At 44.0% G+C, this 21,332-nt stretch overlaps 1 protein-coding gene across 1 annotated transcript; it reads right to left on the reverse strand.

The window, feature by feature from the left end:
* Window positions 1–9,432: 9,432 nt before the first annotated feature.
* LOC103632700 (mitogen-activated protein kinase kinase kinase NPK1) lies at window positions 9,433–20,385 on the reverse strand. Its single transcript, XM_008654446.2, has 17 exons — window positions 19,750–20,385; window positions 19,603–19,644; window positions 19,440–19,505; window positions 19,252–19,362; window positions 19,090–19,170; window positions 18,915–18,992; window positions 13,717–13,799; window positions 13,042–13,123; window positions 12,211–12,311; window positions 12,047–12,086; window positions 11,904–11,963; window positions 11,764–11,807; window positions 11,534–11,672; window positions 10,774–10,986; window positions 10,383–10,693; window positions 10,175–10,242; window positions 9,433–10,088 (listed from the first exon to the last, which is right to left on the reverse strand). Exons 1-17 carry the CDS (start codon window positions 20,155–20,157, stop codon window positions 10,006–10,008), a joined length of 2,010 nt encoding a protein of 669 aa, XP_008652668.1. The 5' UTR covers window positions 20,158–20,385; the 3' UTR covers window positions 9,433–10,005.
* Window positions 20,386–21,332: the final 947 nt, after the last annotated feature.

Raw genomic sequence — 21,332 nt, forward strand, 5'->3', positions numbered from 1 at the left:
CCCATATTTTCATTGTGATATAAGGGAGATGATCTTCCGCATAGTTACTGCATCACGTAGCTTGTTAATTCCAATAGAATTGAGATCATTGATAATTAGATTCAAATGAGAATACATATCTCTAACAAGCTCATTTTCCATCATTTGAAAATAATTATACTTATTCAAGACTAGGCAATGTTTTTGCTCACAGACATTGAATGTGCCGTCATGGAGCTCATGTAATTTTAGCCAAATCTCATTAGTAGTTTTCAAAGTAAATACTTGATTGAAAATATCCATGCTAAGAGATTTATACAAGCAACTTTTAGTTCTAGCATTCAAATGAATTTCTTTTTCGTCACCCGCAGTGAGCTTCTCGGGATTCTTAGGTGGTTTCATACTGTCGCGAGTGACTCTCCAAACATCTAGATCAATCGTTTCTAGATAGCAAGCCATTATAGCTCTATAATAAGTAAAGTTAGTTGAAGTGTGGTGGCCTATGGGTATCCATCCCCTTCCTCTAAAAAGCCTCGGCTTGATTAGTGGTGAAGCTAAACATTCCAAATGAGTCAAACTAGGATCCGATACCAATTGAAAGGAACACGAACGCTTAAGAGTGGGGGTGAATTAGGCTTCTAAATTATCGGGCTAATCTAGGCCACAAATAAATTCCTAGAACAAAACCTATGCAAATAAGTAAACTAGAATGTGCAAACTAGGTTTTGCCTAAGTGTTGCTATCTCTACCGCAAAAGTAGTTATGCAACCTAAGTTCCAATCCTAAATATTCTAATCTAGGAATAAAGAGATTGAAATTTTGTACTTAAAGTAAATGCGGAAGCTAAAGAGCAAGGGTAGAGATTGCAAACTTCCGTGGATGATGCCTGTATTTTATACCGAGGTATCCGAAACCGCGCATGGTCCCGACTAATCCTCGTTGGTGCCCCTATGTAAAGGGTAGACCACGCGAGGGCCAAACATCCGGTCGAGTAACTCTGTAGAGTCGCAGACCTTCTCCACACGCAAGTGGTGCTCCGCTTCCGGCCTCCTCTCAGACGCTCCCCGTCGTCTTCACTATGGAGCTTCTGGCGAAAATGTCGTGAGCCTCGTTCCATTCGGCACATGGTGGTGGCCGCACCACAAACGCAATTGATGTGGTCTCGCAAGACTCTCGCCGCACTCGCTATAATATTACAATGGCTCGCACAAGAATCAAGGGGTTTTGAGGGTTTTTCTAAACTCACTCAACTAACTAGGAACAAGCTAGAGCAAGCGTATAAGCGGTCTAACTAACCTAAGCACTTTGCGAAGCACATATCCTAACCACCGAGTGATTGTATTATGCACTTGGGTGTTTGAAGTCTTGGAGATGTGTATCACATGTGTTGGTATGTTTCTTGAGCTTCCACACCTTCAAATGTCTAGCTTGGGAGGTTTATATAGAGCCCCCACTCAATTATAGCCATTGGAGAGAACGTGGACTTTTGTCTGTGTCGCACCGGACCGGTCCCATTAGGGCTGGGCATTCGGTTTTTTTCTAAACTTCGGTTCGGTTTTTCGGTTTTAAAAAACTTCGGTTTTTCAAACATTAGAAACCGATCGGTTTTCTAGAAAATGAAAAACCGAGAAGTTCGGTTTCGGTTTTCTACTTCGGTTTTTCGGTAAAAACCGAATACCAAATTTATAATCAAGACAATACATACAACAAGTTTACATGATAGATTACACTAATTTTAAAAAGTAAAAATTATATAGGTACAAATATTTAGATATACATCATACATCACATACAAATAAATGAATAACAATTTAATTGTATCACACATTTAATTCACATAATTGAATAGTCAAATTTGAGAATTGATAAAGTTTGGTATTCGGTTTTTTCGGTTCGGTATATGGTGAAAACCGATTACGATACTAAAAACCGAACTTCTTAGATACAAAAACCGAAACCGAACCGAACTACCAAAAAAACTGAAATTTCGGTTCGGTTCGGTACGGTTCGGATCGGTTTTCGGTTTATGGTAAAAATGTGCCCACCCCTAGGTCCCATGCACCACCGGACCACTGGTCCAGACTCTCTATGGCAGCTGGCCGTTGGGCTCCGACAAACTGTAGACGGTCCGGTGTGCCACACGCACGGTCTGGTGCCGCCATATAGGGATGGAAGTGGTAATCCGAAATGTTAGGACAAACTTAATATTTTAAAATAGATATGTATAAATTTTGATGTTGATATTTTCTTATGTTATCAAGCACATTATTACAAATAAGAATAAAATATGGCATAAATTGTTTTATGTATTATTTGCTCCCCACAACAATAAAAAAGTTGAAAATTTTACCGAATTTGTTTTTGAATCCATACCAAATTTTATATCTATCATTTGAGAATATATAGGATGATTTTGAGGTTTACATTTTATGAATATTTATAAGCTCAATGTTAAAACCAAGAATACAAATTTGTATAGTAGATTATATATCATATTTATTCGTAATCAAAGAAAAACGACCAAAAACTTATTATTGAATCGTTTCGACCGTTTTCATCCCTGCCGCCACATCAGATGAATGTTGGCTACTAGCCGATCGACCATGGTCCGGTGCGCCAGCTGCTCGAGAGCTAGTTGTTGAGATCTCTACGCATACGGTCCGATGCGCCAGCTGATAGTATACATGTCCAACTGTGTGTGCCAGGCTGGCCCAGCCCGGGCACACATCGGCCCGGCTCGACTGAACCATGTACATGCACGGCATGGCTATGCCACCATGTCAGGTCGGGCTGTTGTGGCTGCCTAGACCCGGCACGCCTACAACCTCACGGGTCGGGCTGGACCGGGAGCACGTTTAGCCTAGCAGTGTCGTGTTGAGCCTAGGCCATCAACATGGAGCCAAATTACACATAAATCACAGAACAAGACATTCATCTCAACATTTATACATAAATCATAGAATTTACAGATCACAGAATTACATTGTACACATAAATTACATAATTACATTGTACACATGAGACATTCATCTCAACATTTAAATGCCAAGTAGCCATCACACAACATCACAGAACAAGACAATTATGCAATTAGATAATTAATTCGGAGCCTTCGTGCAATGCTGTCTCATTAAAAACCTTCCTAGGTAAAAACTCACACCTCGTGAGAAAACCCTCGAAACAAAAAGAGTACAACCAGCTCCTTATAAATTTCATAGTCTCGTTCACAGTTCATGTCCATATGTATTACAAAACAACATAAATAGACATAAGACCATAAGCATTTCAAGCTTGTTTGGCTCTAAAACTTTCTGGCAATGGTCCTTCCTCCTCCCTCCTTGTCCATGTGCCTTGTCCTTCTTTCCCTTTCTCCCTGGTGATAATTGTTGCTCATCATCTAGGTACATAGCATCAAAAGTTGATTTAAGCTCCTTGGTTTCCTTCTCTTTAGTATGTTGCTTTTGTTGGTCAGCCAATTCCCAGTCTTTGATGCATGAGAGAACCACCACCATGTTCGTTGTCAGCTATCGTCACCACTCCTCAAATCATATTCATTTCTACTAGGCATAGGAATCAAATTGCCAATATAACCAAAAAACAATGGTTTTAGAACATCCATTGTAGTTTTGTTAGATGAGGCTTTATCAAGTACAATAGCAAAGATCTTATCAATAATGCCATAATCATCTGCAACCATTTGAGCACGCTCATCTATGTTATACATGTATGAGCTACCTCTATAGGTCTAAGACCAAGTAATCTCTTTTCTAAACACCAATCAGAGTTCATCAAATGAGCAACAACACTGATGTAATCCTCTTTAGCCTTACTAGACCATATATCAGATGTAAGTGCAACAAATGACACAGATTTCAGGACACCAATAAGTTGTTCAGCGCGATCATTAAAAAGTTTAATCAAATCTCTAGCTATAGTTTGCCTAGAGGACTTAATAAACCGAGGTTTATGATCACAGGTAATATATTCTTGAAATGCACTAGATTCACCAAATAAAGAGGTAGGTCTAGCCTAGCAATCAAATGACAAAGCTCTGTTCTGGCAACAGATGGAGTGTACTCTTAGTGCACAACAGATCCATCATCATTAAACCTAAGCAAAGATTGAGTTCTATCGGTTCTTTCTTTTTCTTTCTTAGCAAGGCATAGTTATAGGTGACGAATTAAATGTCCAGTTCCAGAAGAAGATTTAGCAGACAAGGTTTGCTTGGAGTGAAGGCAAATGGCAAAAATCCTTACCTCTTACCTCCCTAGTTCTCAGTAACCTCCTCAAAATGCAAAAAACTTTGGAGGTTGGAGCCCTCCTCTTAGATCTTACAAGGAACTGAAACAAATGTGCTACCAACGGCTGTTGGGTTAGTGGATCCGTTGGTCGTCTCCGCCGTCGTGCCCGGTGTCCCCTCACCGGAGCCATCAACGTCGATAGTAGCAGCAGAACTGCTACCAAGGAGGAAACACTTGCCATTGGCTTCGTCGTTGTGAGCTTCAAGAAGACGCTCCTCGGCCTCAGCGGCTTGAACAAACTCATCGTCCATGGAGTCATCGTCCATGGACATAGCCGCCCGGCACCCGTTGAGTCGGCGGCTCCGGCTCCTCACGGCAAACACCAACCACGGCCAGGGGCCTCTAGACCTTCACCATAGTCTGAATCCAACAAAATACTTTACAAACAGAGAAGAGGAGACATGATCTAGAGAAGAGAAGCAGGCGCTTACCTGTGTGCAGCCGGAGCACCAGATCCACCGACTAGGCGAGTCATCGGAGCAGATCGAGGGACGAGCCGACAAGGAGACAAACAGATCAAGATGGAGAGGGGAGAGCAGTAGAGGTCTAGAGGATTAGCTTCTGTGGAGGCCGTGTGGCGAAGACGGCAGCGACAAACCTATGGAGGCGGCGTAGGCGACAGGCGGCGTAGGCGACGGAGAGGCTAAGAGAGAGCGTTAGAATTCTGGACGAGTCGTGAAGAGTAGAGGTGGGGGCACGGAGCCAGGGTGGGACGGTGCCACGGTGGGTTAACCCATCGTTAGCGAGCCTTAGTCGGGCTGGTCTTTTTACCGTGCTCGGGCTCGTGCCTCCACTATGGGCTTGCCTCGCGGCCCAAGCCCGGCACAAGCGTCGGGTCGGGCTGACATGACACGGGCACGGTAGCCAACGTGCCAGGTCGTGCCGAGCCGTGCCGAGCCACATGCCACCTAACGGGTCGGCCCGTTATGAACATGTATAGCTGACAACCCATTCTTGGATTTCTTCAGTCTTTTGCTTAGCTTTTTTTGGTCTTGTGTCTTGGCTTGTGCTGAATATTTGTAGATTTTCTTAGATCTTTTTAAGTCTTTTTTAGGTGTTGCATCCTTAGAGTCTAAGTCCAATCCACTTCGTCTATGAATTACAAAAACACAAACATTTGGAAATTATTAGTTCAGTGGTTATGTTGTTCAGTAAACACCAAAATCATTTAGTCTAATGAGTCGTAATCTATTTTCCTTACAATCGTGTTTCCAAACCCTTTCCAACGAATGCACCAAGAAGATGCATTCACATTTAACTAAGTATTGTGGTGGCATCTGTTTCCCACGCATAATAACCATCTGGAAGCATATCTGATTCATATAAGGGCTTGTTCGCTTTCCTCTCAATCCATATGGATTGGGTGGGATTGGATGGGTTTAAATCCCAAACAAGTCAAAATCCTTCATATTTTTTTCCAATCCCATCCAATCCATATGCGACAGGAATAACCGAACAAGCTCTAAAGAGGTTACCAAAGATTGTCTCTTTTTTTCTTTGCCAAACTCGCCTATGTAGTTTTAGAGAATACGTTATGCAAACCACAATGAAGACATGAAAAAAAACTGTAAGACTTTAAGGGTCTGCTCGGTTCCTACTTCCTAGGGAATAGCCATCCGAAATAATTTTAATCTGATTGCTTGTCCAATTTATATAAGCTTTAATCAAATGGAACGATTCCTATGTAAATTCTAGCACAAACGAATAGGAACAGGCCCTAAACTGTAACCAACACGAACAACATAATGATACTAGAGCGAAGCAACGAGATAAGCGTCAACAGCCTCGGTACAATAACTGTACAGTCGTATAGTGTAATACCCAAACTCGTAAACCATATTAAAGGAGATAAATCTCTTATGTGTTTTGCCTTTATTTAACTAAATATGTGAACAACCGCATTGTAAGTGAGTGATTAGCCAATACATCTAAAATAAATCATGCATCATGCTGAAGTTTGTTTGTGTGTGCATACAATAAAAAAATTATAGAAACACATTAATGTTCAAATTTGGAATTTAGACCTAATTTGGAATTCTAGAATTTGGAGAACGAGAAGAACTAATACTATACAATACAAGGAAAAATACAGATATAAATAAATAAAGCTCTTCACATTTGAGTTGGGTATTTTATCTGAGTAATATTTGGGCAACAAAAATTTGAATTTGAAATCCAAAATAAAAGAAAGGGATAAAAGAAAAAGGAAAATATGAAACCAGATTGCGGCCCTAAATACCGCTTCATGGCCCATTTGTCGCGGCCCAGGTAACCTCGCGGGCGCGCGCTGACACATCGGCGCCGACGGGTGGGACCCACCAGTCGGGCTCTCACTGCGCGTCGTTATGCCGCTGTCTGCGGGCTCAGCGCATCAGCCTCTCCCTGTCACGGCCTCGCGGGACCCACTGACCAGTTTCTCCTACTTTGTCGCCGAGATCTTCGTGCGCACGGCGCCGACCTCCGCGTCAACCGCGGGCCAGCCGTGAGCTTGGGGACTCCGTTACAAACCCTCTCCCAAGCCATAAATAAAGCTCATACCGCGGCGTGATCCTTCCCTAGTTTCGAGAATCGCTGTCACCAGGGGCGGTTGGGGGAATTGTGTGAGTCGCCGCCGCCGGTGATCTACGTCGTGTTGGCGCATCGCCTTCATAGCTTGGGACCGAGACCTTGTTTCTGTCAAGTGGAGTGCGCATGTGGATGCGTTGAGCTCGACCACCCGATCGAGCTCAAGGAATCGCTCGCCGACGCCTATCCTCCGTCACGGATCCGCCGCGTCGCAGTCGACGCTGTTGACGCCACCCTCCTCTGGTATGGACCTGCGTAACTACAACCTTTCTTCCCCCAATTTGGTGTAGAGCGACTCGGATTTTAGGATTAGGAGGGTCGGGGCTTCGCCATTGCCCGTCGTCGCTGGCACTCCGCATAGCGTCGTGGGCCGCACCGCTTGTACATCAATGCAGGGTAAACACATGTTCGATCGGGTTCGTCGTGTCCTATTCTCCGCATATCTACAATAGTGTTAGGGTCGTGACCTCAGGGGGCGGATTGATTAATTCCGGCCATCCTCCGCCGCATTTGAGGGAGCAGCGTCGCCGCGCTTGTGCTCGGGGTAGAGAAGATGAATCTGAACTGTCGGATCCGACTTGGGCGGCACGATTAAAAGCAAGGAAATCCCTTCGGCCAGGATGGATCTGGGTCGTTGGATCGCGAATGTGCGGTTCTGATTGTAAGACATATGCCGGTTCGATGGATTCCTTCGGACCATCGGATTTGGATCTGATGATCTCGGGCAGTAACTGATCGGGATCTTATCTGGGGCGTGCATTCCTGATCGAACGGCTGTTAGCCCACGATACCCGTTCAACCGAGCAAAATTGATAAAGACCCCTGAATCTTTAGGTAATCAACCCGCAGTCCTGAGCAAGGCGCTCTGAGTCATGAGCTTTTTACGTAGCAGCCCCTGGGCTATCTGTTCTAAGTGCGCGCAGTCCACACCTTTAAATAAAATAGAGAAATTTATTCAGAAAAGGATTTTTAGTGCAAAATTAATTTCAAGAACTTGTTTAATTCATAGAAAATTTATTTTAACTCCTTTTGAACCCATTCTAGTTGCATTAATTTGGTATTAATATTATTTATCACATAGTGTCTCTGTTTTAGCATGAAACCTGTATTAAAATTGATCACTTAATTATTTCTGTACCGAACACCTGAAACCTTCGGAAAATCATAACTTAAAATCTGTAACTCCGAATTTAGTGATTCTGGTTCCTACGATCTCGTTACGATGCGTAGATTATTATTATGTATTCTGTATTCATGTTTGGTGTGATGTTAATTTCTCCCTTGTACTATGTTTGTTTGTATTATGGCGAGTAGACGAGCCAGTGGCCGAGGATCCGGGTGTTCAGCAGGTAGAAGTTGCTGAGCATGAGCTCATTAAAGACAAGTTGTACCCTTGACCACTTTTATTTACCCAATAATGTTCTCTATAATCATTTTATCATGCATAGGCTTAATTTTGATGGGACCTAATACGCCACCCTAGTCTGATTATCTTTTCACCTTGTTTACCCCTGAACTTTTGGGTAGTCTTTGTTATTGCTATATATGGTTTTGGGTGTTGATATAACTATTATACATGATCATTCTTTATTATTGTTTTATTTCTGTTCATGATAAGACAATTATGTTAATTGGAACATCGAGCTTAACTTGAGAAACACGTGCACCACAAGGGTGGAATGAGACGCCCTTGGCTGACTAACTAGGAAAGCTAGTGGAGGACTAACTTACCCGAAAGGGGCAAGGGCAGTAGGTGAGTATGCGTGTAGGGAGGTTCTCGGGTTGATTTTGCTGCGATAGCGGTCAGACGGAGGATTCCTGCATTGCTCTTCCTAAAAACTGTAGCGGGTTTTATGAAGTTAGTGGAACTTTGTAAAGACCTCGTAGTTGACCCCTAGCCATTCACCCCGGCAGTGTCTAAGGGCCTTGCAAACCCAGACTAGACGGGATACACGACTTGTGGGTACAGGGTACAACCTCTGCAGAGTGTAAAACTAGTATACTAGTCGTGCTCGCGGTCATGCGCATTTTAGGACTCTCGCATGATTAATTTATAGAAATAAATTCAATTTGTCATTTGCATCGCGTTGTGGTTTATTATTAACTTTAATCTATTATTACTCTGGTTTGATATCTACTTACATTTAGTAACTGCTAATAAAATTTGACCAACTTATTAAAAGCAATGCTCAGCTTTAACCCTTATTTGTTGATCAACCTTACAGTTCACATGAACTCCCACCTTTGATAAGTTCATGCACATTATTTCTCACAACTTATTGAGTTATGATCTTTTGTGAGCTCACTTTTGCGATATATAAACCCCCAACAGGAGAAGAACATGTGGTCCAGGAGGAGCCACACAATGAAGAGTACGAACTCATCTAGATGACGTCTCCCAGTCAGTTTGATGGCGCCAAGAATTAATATTTAGTCCGCTTTATTGTTATCATTTATTTTTGTAAAACTTCTGTTATGTAATAATGATACTTATGACATTTATCTCTATACACTTTGTCATTACATGTGATGTTGTTTTTTGGCGCATATATAAAACGCACCTGGTTTTATCTCTTAAATCCGGGTGTAACATACAGGCACAGGACTCACGATTTGATTGAAATTATTAATTACAGTCAGTTGTAGCTTCAGAAAAGCTCAGATTCATTCTGCAAGCAGAAATGCAGAATGACCCGTATCTCGCATCACTATCTTATTACACACTTTCGCAAACAAGCTCCATACAAAACCAAGCCCCACGCCAATCTGGGCTTACAAACACAATTTTGGCAAGACCGTTTTCTCAACATAAACCATACATAACCGAAGCCCGACGTATAGCACTGCATCAAAAAGAATGATAAATGCGGCCTTAAAATCAGGGAAGTGTCAGCATGACGTCCTTCTAGGCAGCAGCGACAATGATCCTGATTTGAGGGTGAATGGGTGATGAGTGCCCCCTGTACCGATCCACTTCAACGTAAATCTGTCATTTTGTACAGGACGGTTCTGCGATCATAGCTTGGCTAACACCGCAAATGATAAGGTGGCACAGGCTGTACTGCTGTTGCCACCAATCTCTGGCACACTGTGTACTTTACTATCATTTGTTGTGTCTTCTGTGGGATGATATAAAGAGACGACGAATGCTGCTGTCTGTTCAATGGTCAGCATGACACTCCTTTTTCACGTTGGAACCTCTATTTGGAGATGGAGTTTTACCACAGCCAGCTAATCTCATCACTGTAGGAGAATTCATATATAATTTTTTTGTATCAGCGTTGGGGGGAATCGTCGATAGTGCATAGATAGTGAAAACTTCTGTTTACCTCTCTCCCTCTCAAGTTCCTGGTCCAACTCTTCTTTCCACTTCCTCTGCCTTTCGGTGAAGCTGATGCTGTTAACAGGAATACTTCCAATTAGATCATGCACAGGCCTTGGCACAAAATAAATGAGACTACAGGTTCTTAAGTATTGATCAGGATTTTGTGGAATAAAATTTCAGTTACAAAACATGGCATAGCATAGCACACAAACCTTGGGCTATCTTGGGCATCAAGATGGAGTTTATCAGCAAACTCATTAAGTTGAGGAGAAGCAATTTCTCTCAAAATTCGGCTGCTCTCCACCACACTGCTTCTAGGAAATTGCTTGCTGCAGCTTTCGGGAGCTGTGTTATTCAAAGTGTCACATGCACCTCCCCTCGTCTTACTTGGAGGTGACTTTCCTCGAGGGGGCAATTTTGGACTGATTGGGAATTTTCCCTTGGAAGTTTGGCAACTCCCTCCGTGCACAGTGTTGTAGAACTCCTCATACAAAGGTGTTTGTAGCTTTTTCAGGTCAAGAGCCTGCCAATAAAATCAGCAAACAGCATTTAAGCACTAGCACTGGACAACTGAATTTGTGCAACCTAATAAATACTAGTTACCTTCTCCTCAAGAAATGCCTTTATTTTTGACTCTGTAAGTACATCATCTTCACAACTTCCCTCAACAGGACACGTAAAATCATTCTCAGTTATGCTGCTTTCAGCATGTTTGGCCAATTCACCAAATTCCATTGGTTCATGAGAACTTTGCTCTGGGCTTGTGTCAAACTTGTTTTCCCAGTTATCAAATGGTTCTGACATAGGATTATAGCTCTGAAATAGGTATAATAGAAAGTCAATATGAGGACACAACATAATCCACAGCAAAATTATGGAAAATTCCCAATACCAGGCCATTTCTATTTTGAGATACTACCACATAAGACATTTTGTTGCAAATGCCCACCACCCCCTAGTCCCCTTTGTTGCAAAAAAACGCCCCACTATATATGTGCGTAGCGAATTTTGCCTGTTTTTGCCAACGTGGAGCAACCATGATCCACGGTTGTGGAGCCAAGTTTTTCTGGTGCTTCGATTGTGCTTTATTCATCATGCATGGTGAAGAAATTTGGCAACCAACAAAAAAACAATGTGACCATGCTTATGCTTTGCATCTGTGATTTGTGGAAGCTCTTAAAAATGACAGGTTTGTACTTTTAGAAGAATTTAGCTTTGGTAAAGACTACATTAGCGGTTGTACAGTGGGGTGGTTTTTACAACAAAAAACACGTAGAGTGGAATAAACACCCATATGCACACACATCACAACAAATGTGGAAGCGATACTTCGAAATGCCAACGGCTCATAAAAAATTCTTACAGATCCTACTGGTGCATATTCATCCTTGTCTGCAAACTCACACATGTCAACATCGTCACAGCTCCCCTCCCATAAGGGCTTGATTTTTGATGATCTATTGGAGTTCATGGTCGACCAGTTGGAAGAATGATTCAAACCCCTGGAAGCAGTTAAATAATTCTTAAAGATATAGATGGAAAAAAAAGATGGTTAAGAATCAGGTGAGCACATGAATTACAGAATTCACTTACAAGCCATTTGGCATATCATGTGCATGAATTTCATTAAAACAGTCCTGCATCATGTTCAGATGAAGTTATTAAGTTAAAAAATGAATAAAAGTCCCGAAGAGAGGAGGAAGCAACATCAGACATGACATGCTATATCAAACCTTGTGTGCAGCATGATTGCGTGGCTGCAGATCATCTAATTCTCCAGTGACAAAAGGATGCTACAGAAAAATGTTTCAAGAAGTCAAAATTACCAGGCACAATCAGCATAGACTTGCTACAATTCAAAATTGGTGCAAAATACCTTTAATAAGTCTGGGGCAGTAGACCTCAGCTCTGGTTCCCTAAAAAATAGAATCAAGGCACCAGACAAAACATTAAAAAATTGGATTTTCATTTGCAGGAAATTTCCAAATACTTTTGGAAGAGATATTAGTTAAGTGAAAGTTATAACGGTAATAGGCATACTTCTGCAGGCACTTCAGAAGAAAATCTTTGGCCTCTTGCGATAGATGTTCAGGTATAGGTGGATGCGACTTTGTGGTTCCAACATGAAAAAGAAGAGCAACCTGAAAAGATTTTCTTAGTGCATGAAATCAGAGTTTTCTTGAATTTACTTGGGGTTTGTGTGACCAGTGTTTTCAATCCGACTAATCGTGATTTCGCGATTAGTCGGACTAATCATTAAGCTGAACCCGACTAGACCCACCGAAGCTATTAGACCAACCAGAATTCTCGCCCTCCGATTAGTCGACAACTAATCACGATTAACCGTCCGATTTGGTGTGGGACGACCAGATTGGACATGTGTTTTTAGATGGGGTTTTGAAATTAATGGATGTTGCAGTTGTGGGCTTTGAGCTGTCATTGCCGCTGCATGGCTCATGGGCTGCTGTTGTGGTCTTTTAGGGTTGCCAAACTAGGCAGCAGCCGCACAAGAACGCATCGCAGAGAGCTGCCCGTGCTGCCGCATAGCTGCAGTGCCACCAACAAGTTCTAGGCGGCGCCTGTGCTGCCGCAATGTCGCCGCCACCCGCAAGATCCAGTTCCAGGCGGCCGCCGGTGCTGCACTGTTGCCGCCCTAGGCAATGCCCGCCATCTTCAAGGTTCGTCGTTCAGGCCTAGCTCTTGTGTATCCGCTTGCATCAAGCGCCAAAAAGATAAGCTCGTCTTGAGATGGTTATGGTGCTTCTTACTGCTCCGCTTAGTCAGTCTAGTCGACGACTAATCGCGACTAGTTGACTGGTCGGTAGCTATACGACTAGACGACTTGAAAACATTGTATATGACAAAACTCACCTCTTGATACTGCTGGCTCCATGGTGGTTTGCCCGTGGCCATTTCAATGACTGTGCACCCTACACTCCATATATCCGCAGAGCTGAGAGAATGGAATAGTAAGGGTGGGTATGCCAAATAAGACTAATAAAAATAGCATGGTTCTGAAGTAGTTTTTCATTTCAAATTACAGCAAATTAGTTTTTTCCTTGGTAAAGGTCATACATCTGCTGTAACAACGAATCAAAACAGTAGAGGACTGATCAATCTTAAATTAATAAATGTTGTTGCTGTTTCCTACCACGTCTCTGTATTTGGACAACAGAAGTTGCATAACTAGTCATTTAGCAAATTTGATTGGAAACAATACTCAACTTGTACTGGGGAGAATCTACGTAGTTCAGGGAGGACATTTAACATATATAATCCTTACCGGCTATGTTTTTATGCTGTCTTGGAAAACTATAAATTATATATTACACATAACTTAAAGCAGTGCTAATAGTAGCAGATTTTCAAATCAGCTCCACGATTTTCTTTACAGAATGTTTCCAAGATATAAGTGAGGCATGAAAATTCTTTATTCTAAACAAGATATTGTTGCTGATATATCATCATAGCAAAACTACAAAAACATGCCTTATTTAAATCCAGAAAAGCGATAACCAAGGTAGTGGAGAAGTTTTTTAGACATACAAGCTATGCCCACTCCCAACAATGACTTCAGGTGCCATCCAATACGGTGTGCCTTTCATTGTTTTGGCTGCTGTCACAGTAGCCTGGCAAAGCATGGCATATTGTTGTAAGTGCATTGAAATAGGAAACTAGGAATATCTTGAAGGGGAAAAAACATAGTGGCATCATATCTTCAACTAAAAAGATGCAGCAGGAAATCATGTTAATACACAAAAGATACAATTGGCAATGAGTATTAGTGTAAGAGAATGTAAAACTACTTGTTGTATTGCATAGAGGTGGTTACATATATATAGACTCAGGAACCTTAACCCTAATAGGCTGGCAGCCCAACAGTGGTGCCGGCCCACACACACATAGAGAACACACTCTAACATCCCCGCAGTCGCAACAGGAGCACCACAAACGATGAGACTGGAGCAAAAGCCGAAGGTAGGAGCCGACGGTTGAAACCCCCACAATCGCAACGTCGTGAGGGTGCGAATGTTGCAGCTGGAGTAGAGACCGGTGTGCACTCCATGTAGATGATAGCCCCTGGATGTCGAGGTAGCCGAAGTCGGGGTGGAGCGCTGCTACGGCATGGAGATGCCACGTTCTTTGGGGTGTTGATGTTCGAGTGTCAACGGTCGGCGGGGCAGCGCTACAAAAGAGCACCAGCAGGCCGAGGACCTTCTTGCTTCTTCGTTTGTTTGGTCGTCGAGGAGCCCCGCCAGGGAGGCCGACGGCAGCGCACGCGTCTGCGCCGATCAGGGTGGCCACGCCCGCAGTAACATGGATCCGGTCGGGAAGACCGCGGCAGCGACGGAACCAGTGATGGCGGCGATGAAGAGGGAGGGTGACGGGGCAGGTCCGCCGGGTAGGTGTCTGTGCCGGACCTGGCAGGGAAGGGTTTGACGCCCGACGACAGGAGAAGGTCGAAGGAGAGATAGGTGTTGCCGGTCGAGGTGGTCGACACTAGGGACACAACGCCGGCAGGGGAGGTCGAGACGTACGCAGCGGGAAAGGAGGTCATCGCTGCAGGGGAGGTCGGGTGCCGCCACAGGGAAGGCGACACGTTGGGTGCCCCGGTGGCCTTACATCGGGTCGAAGAGGGCAGGGAGCCAGAGGCAGAGGAGGGGCGGCATCAGCCACCAGAGCAACAGCAGATCTGGGGGGAGACGGCCGCCAGCCATGAGTGGGGGGGAGACAGCCGCGACTCCGCAGGCGCGCAGGCCTGCACACGCGGCGGCGGCGCCTCGTGCCCAAACACCTGCTCACAGCGACGACCCGCGGCCGTGTGCTCGCGGATCTGGCGACGCAGACGCAGGGGCACGCGGATCCGATGGTGGCGGCTTGGGAGGCCGGGGAAAGGGGGTCACGCCCGTGGCCAGTGAGGCGGCGGTCGTGCGGCAGTGAATGGGGAGGGGCTGGCCAAAAGGGGCGGGCATGGCCGCCTGTCCAGCATGAGGGGAGGGGCGACCATGAAGCCAGGCTGCAGGGAAGGGGTGGCCGCAGGGAGGGGAGGTCCAGCGGCTGAGGTGGTGGCCGGCCCCGAGAGGGAAGGATGAGCCTCCTGGGGACGATGGCGCGGGAGCAGAGGGTGGCTGCTGGAGGTAGAAGGGGGTGACGACAGTGGGTTGGGAGAAGAAAACCTAGCCCTTTGATACCATGTAAAAAATGTAAAACTATTTGTTGTATTGCATTGAGGTGGTTACATATATATAGACTCAGGAACTCTAACCCTAATGGGCCGGCAGCCCAACGAGGTGCCGACCCACACACACATAGAGAACACACACTCTAACAATTAGCAAATGTTGATTGTTGTGACACACTACTACATGAAGGTGCATAATTGTGACCAGAAGACAAGTAGAACATGACGATCAGATGGGTATCGTTTGCTATGAAAATAGACCACATCTACAACAAACCCGACTGCCTATTTTCAGTATTTAAACATTGTCACTGCCCACTGATAGAAACAATAAGAACTTTTGTCCCAACCAAGTTAGGGCAGGCTAGAGATAAATCCTAGGAGAGCCTCAACATTACGAATACAAGAATAGAAGTTATGAGCATCCACAATTTGTTTTGTAGGCCTTTCTACATGCCTACAGTCATATGGTCCCATGAGACTGTTACGCCCTTCCCCTCATGTGTCAAGATCCTTTAGCACTCGTAAATCTTTTCCCCTCCTAGCACATGTTTTTATATCTACTGAATTCAATTACAACTAGCAAGGTATTAAAACGATAAAACGTTGAAACGCTCATGGGCGAAATTTTGACTTTTAAATGTTTAAATAAAGTTTAAACGTAGTTTTAAACAACATAGGAAAAATATCAATATATCATAATTTCAGACAATAACATGAAGTTAAATACCAAAACAGAGAGGTTAGTAGCTTACCAAAACTTCACCCATGAGCCAGATTGGACCCCAAAAGTAACTAACATACTGGGCCGAAAAGTAACTAATGCTTTAAAACGCATGAAACACTGCGTTTTACAGTTTAGAACGCCAAAACGCTAAAACGCAGTTTCAACCTCTAATTAGAGTTTCGACATTTAAACGTCGTTTAAACATAGTTTTAGTAACACTGGCAACTAGTTTGACAAAGGGGAAAAACATACGAGTCCTTTGTTACGTGATATTGCATAGGATGAAGAGATGTAATTGGGTAGATATTTTGATTCTAAGATATATTATAATCTAGTTTAAATATGTATTGTAGTTAGTTATGACTCTCCTATATATGTATGTCACCGTGAGGGACTGTTCCTCATCCAACAAATCAACACGCAATGCACACATAGTCGCACACCCAAGTTTGATCTGTCAGCGATTCTTTCAAGTGCTCTATACTTTTACATAGTAATCAGAGCCATGGAGGGTTCATCGTCATCTACCTCCCAAATTCTCTCATTGGCCTACCCGTCTCCAAGAAACTGACGAAGTCCAACTATGCGCTACGGCATGTGCAGGTTAGGGTCGCTATCCACAACACAAAGGTGACCAGTTTTCTAAACGGTGACAGTGGCACCATGCTGCCAGCCAAAATCTCCTAGAAGGATGACATCAAAAAAACAGATCAAGATGGACAATCCAGAGCATGAAGATCGGGAAGTCAGAGATCAACAAGTCCTAAGCTATCTCCTTTCATCGTTCCAAAAGACATGCTAATTCAAGTTTCTTTGGTCAAAACCACAACTGAAGCCTAGACATAAATCAAAGGCGTCTTTGCCTCGCAAAAAAGAGCAAGAACCGTATACTATTGGCCCTAGCAAATACCAAAGAGGGCAATCTATATGTTTCTGAATACTTCGGAAAGATGAAATCCATGGATGATGAGATGGCAGTATTTGGCCGAGCTTTAGAAGATGAAGAATTGGAGTACATTCACAGATACCTCGATGACACTACATCCCACTAGTTTCTAATATCTGCGCCAAGGAGTCGATCACAGTCAGCAAGTTGTTCAATCAGCTTCTGAATTTCGAGACCATGTCGGCCTCGTCTCTTATAGCATTTGTCAACGCTATGAGCGAAGGACGTGGTGCTACTCGAGGACGAGGTGGTATTCTTAGACGCCTAGGTAGACGTAGCGGCTTTGAATGCAATAAGAGCAAGGGGTGCAACCTTAGCAGCTCTAACTAGAACTCTAACCAGAACTATGGTAGATCAGAGGAGCAACTCATCTACCAAGCTTTCTTTAAGAAAAACCACACAGCTACTGAGTGTTGGCACATATTTGATGAAAAATTGACCCAAATCAAAAACTTTTGTTGCCTCTACTACATGTTCTTATCATACTTATCCAAGCTGGTTCATGGATTTCAGTGCCATCGATCACATCACTGGAGAGCTAAAAATTGTCTATCAAAAACAAGTATCGAGGAGATCAAATCCATATCACATCACTAGTCATACTTATTAATTACTCCTTGTCGTAGTTTCATACTAAAAGATGTTTGTGTTCCCAAATCTAAGAAAAATTGTGTCTCTGTTCATCGGCTTACATCTAATAATTCAATCTTTATTGAACTACATTCTACTTTCTTTCTCGTTAAGGATCAAAAAATAAGACAATCTTGTTTAGAGTGAGATGCATAGGAGGACTATATCCACTTCCAATCTCAATAATAAAGGAAGTTTGAAGTGGTAGAAGATCGTTAATAAACATGTGGCATAGTCGTCTTGGCCACCCATCTTTTAGTATTGTCGAGCAAGTTGTTAATAATAACAATTTATTATGTTCACAAGAATTTGTGAGTGAGTCAGTTTGCAATGCTTGTCAACAATATAAGAGTCATCGGTTATCATATCTCAAGTCTACTAATATGTCTAAATTTCTGTTACAGCTTGTGCATACTAATGACTAGGGCCCCAGCACCAGAATTAGTAGCTCAAATATAATGTAAGTTTTGTTGATTATTACAGTAAGTCACAAGTTTTTTTTAGAAATTTCAAGAGTTTCAGACTCTTGTAGAGTAACAATTTAATCATAAGATTCTTACTGTATAGTCAGACTACGGAGACAGTGAAAGTTTAACTGATGCTTTACTAAGCTTGACATCTCGCATCATGTGCCATATCCTCACGCACATCAGTAAAACGGCGTTGTGAAACCCAAACATCATCACATAGTTGAAGTTGGCTTGACCCTTCTCTCCCATGCATCTATGCGTCTTAAGTATTGCAATGAAGCTTTTCTTGTTGCTATATATTTGATTAATCAGCTTTCTAGCAAAGTAATCCAAAATTCTACTCCCCTAGAGCGTGTGCATAGTCAAAAGCCAGATTTCTCTTTATACACTATTGAGTGTGCATGTTGGCCCAACCTTCGCCCTTACAATACTCGAAAACTTTAAGTCAGATCAAAACAATGTGTTATTGGGTCATAGCGATCTTCATAAAGGCTACAGGTGTCTTGATGTTCCTATTGGACGTGCTTGTATATATCTTATGACATTATCTTTGTAAAGGGATTTTTCTTTTTTTTCAAATTAAGCCTTCGCTTGGAAATTCAGCCCCTTCATCCTACTTTGTATAAATTTTACATCCCTGAACCTAGCCTACATTGGATTAAGCATAGAATGCTTCATCAACTAAATTAAGTTTCTCTTCCAACTAACCCAGTCTTATAGCCCGTTTGCTAACTTCCCTCGATTATAGTTGACCTTAAGAGCACACTAAGCATATTATTTTGATCTTACCAACTTTGCCACTTGCTTAGATGCCCCAAAATCAGCAAGTTTGATGCACCCTTTATTATCTACAAGAATGTTTGCACCCTGAAATTTGGAAAATTTCAAGGTTCATTAGAAGCATTCAACAGAACAAGCAAAGCCAAAGATCTGCCATTATATGTTAAGGCTTCAGTGTTCATACCTTTATATCTCTATGTATTATTGCATTGCTATGCAGATACTCCAATCCTTGCAAAATTTGCTTAGTGTATTTCTTAATGACCTGAACAGATATAATGGATAAGTTCTTCTTCCGCTATGTACTCACCAGCATTGCAAGTCACACAGTTTGATGATTACTTACAGGCTCTGGGAATGAACCAAGCTTCCCCAAAAGTGACTGAATAGACCCTCCAGGGACAAATTCCAGCAAAATGTTTAGTGTGTCTTCCTCACGAACAGTCCCAAGGTACCTCTTTTCGGACCAAACAGAGTAAATCAAACAACAACTTAGCAATTACCTAATGAAAGCAAAAAATTGCATCCACTTACAACAATGTTGGGGTGAGACAGGTTCTTGAGTAGCTTCACTTCTTCTTCGAGCTCTTTAATATGAGCCTAGCCACAGAAGGCACATCGTGTCAGACAAACTCACAAAAGCCTCAAGGCTCTAATTCCCCGAGAACACAATTTTTTATTAAAAAATGCTACTCACTTGAGCCTTCTCCCGTGTCGCGTTGCTCGTGCCGATCAAAACCTGTAATGAGTCAAAGACGCAAGTCACTGATCCGAATGCCACCAAAACGTCATAAACGATGAAGACATACTAATGATCCCGCGCGCCGAACCCCCCTGCCCCCACCTGTTTGACAGCGAGGAGCTCGCCCGAGTCCAGGTTCATCCCAAGGTAGACCTGCCCGAACGCACCGGCCCCGATGAGCTCCCCCTTACGCCACCGGATCAGTGGGTTCTCCTCTCCGACTCCGCCGTTGGCCCCACCCCCTCCGCTGCCGCCGTCCGACTGATCGGGCATCGGCGGTAGCATGCGGCGCGGCGGCGAGGGGCTTTTAGTGATGAGACCTAGCAGCCCCATCCCCCGCGACTTCCGGAGGCAAGAGCTGATCCGCACGCCGATCCCCCCTGCCCCCGCGCCGAATGGGCCCGCGGGGGCTTCCGGGGCGGGGGCGGTGGGCCGGAAGGAGATGGAGCGGCGCACCGAGTCAAACAAGTCGTGGAACCCGGTTCCTCCGCCGGCGTCGTCCCGTCGCATGGCTTGGTTCTAGGGCTCCACGGGCGTCCACGTCGTCGGGGAGCGGCGTCAAGCTGGATCGAATGGGGAATGGTTGGAGACACCCGCTCTCGAGTGCGGGGCTTTGAAATTTTGGGGGTTTGCGGGGCGGCAGAAGGACGGGAATGTCCCTCGCGAGTCGCGACCGTTAGCGATGGAAGCATTCGAAAGTGGAGTGGTTCAGCTTTTAGCGCGGAAGACCGTGTGGACGCGTTGTTTGGGTTCATCTTCGTGGTAATTTATACTACTCCTCTTAAGAAGACAAAGAGGGCATCCATACTAAACCGCGCCCCGCCTGCGCACATACGTCCTCGCATACGCCACGATCTTGTTGTCGCAGACTCCGCCTCCAACACGCACCCTCATCCCCATTGCTGCGCCCACTCCCGGATCCCATCCCCGCTGGCCCCAACCATCTCCCATGCATGCCGCTATCCTCCAACCACTCCCGCACCATCTGTGCTACCAGCATGGCGCGCTCACCACGCCGCCAGCACCCTGCATGCCGCGCACCCCCACGCCGACATCTACGCAGCCTCCTCCCCATCTATCCACATCCCCATCCGAGCCCCTACAACCTTGCTCCGCATCCCAATCCCGCCCTGTCACCATCGGCTCCGCTAGGACAGTTCAGTTCACCTGAAAACCTGAGAGAGATGTATAGAAGTTCACATTTGTCGGAGGTTCCAACTGCTTCGCTTCATCGTTCTTTGGAATTTTGACTCAAAACCTCGTCTTGCCCCCACGCGTCGCACCGCACGAATCAGACACTTATGCCATTCTATCTTTTTCCTGTATATAATGGTCTTAGACATTTGGACCAGACACTCATGGTTTAATTTCATGTTGTTGGATTATTGATTGACATTGAAGAGGTATCACCAGAGAAGTACGCTCAGTGCTTGACCGCTCTTCTAAATCCTCTTCCATGAGGTGATTATTTTTTGTTTTTTTAATATTTATGGCATTAGTTTCATTGATTTTTTTGTTTTTTAATATTATGGCATTAGTTTCATTGAAACATGAGAGACTTACTGATGCGGAGTAACACCCCCAATCCCCCATGTTGAATCACTTATTATGGATGCCAAAGCACGAGGGCTTAAGGAATCATCACCAAGAACTATTAGCATTCAACAAATTATTATCGCATTGAT

The sequence above is a fragment of the Zea mays genome, chromosome 7 (assembly GCF_902167145.1).
Source record: "Zea mays cultivar B73 chromosome 7, Zm-B73-REFERENCE-NAM-5.0, whole genome shotgun sequence".
Classification (NCBI taxonomy): Eukaryota; Viridiplantae; Streptophyta; class Magnoliopsida; order Poales; family Poaceae; genus Zea; species Zea mays.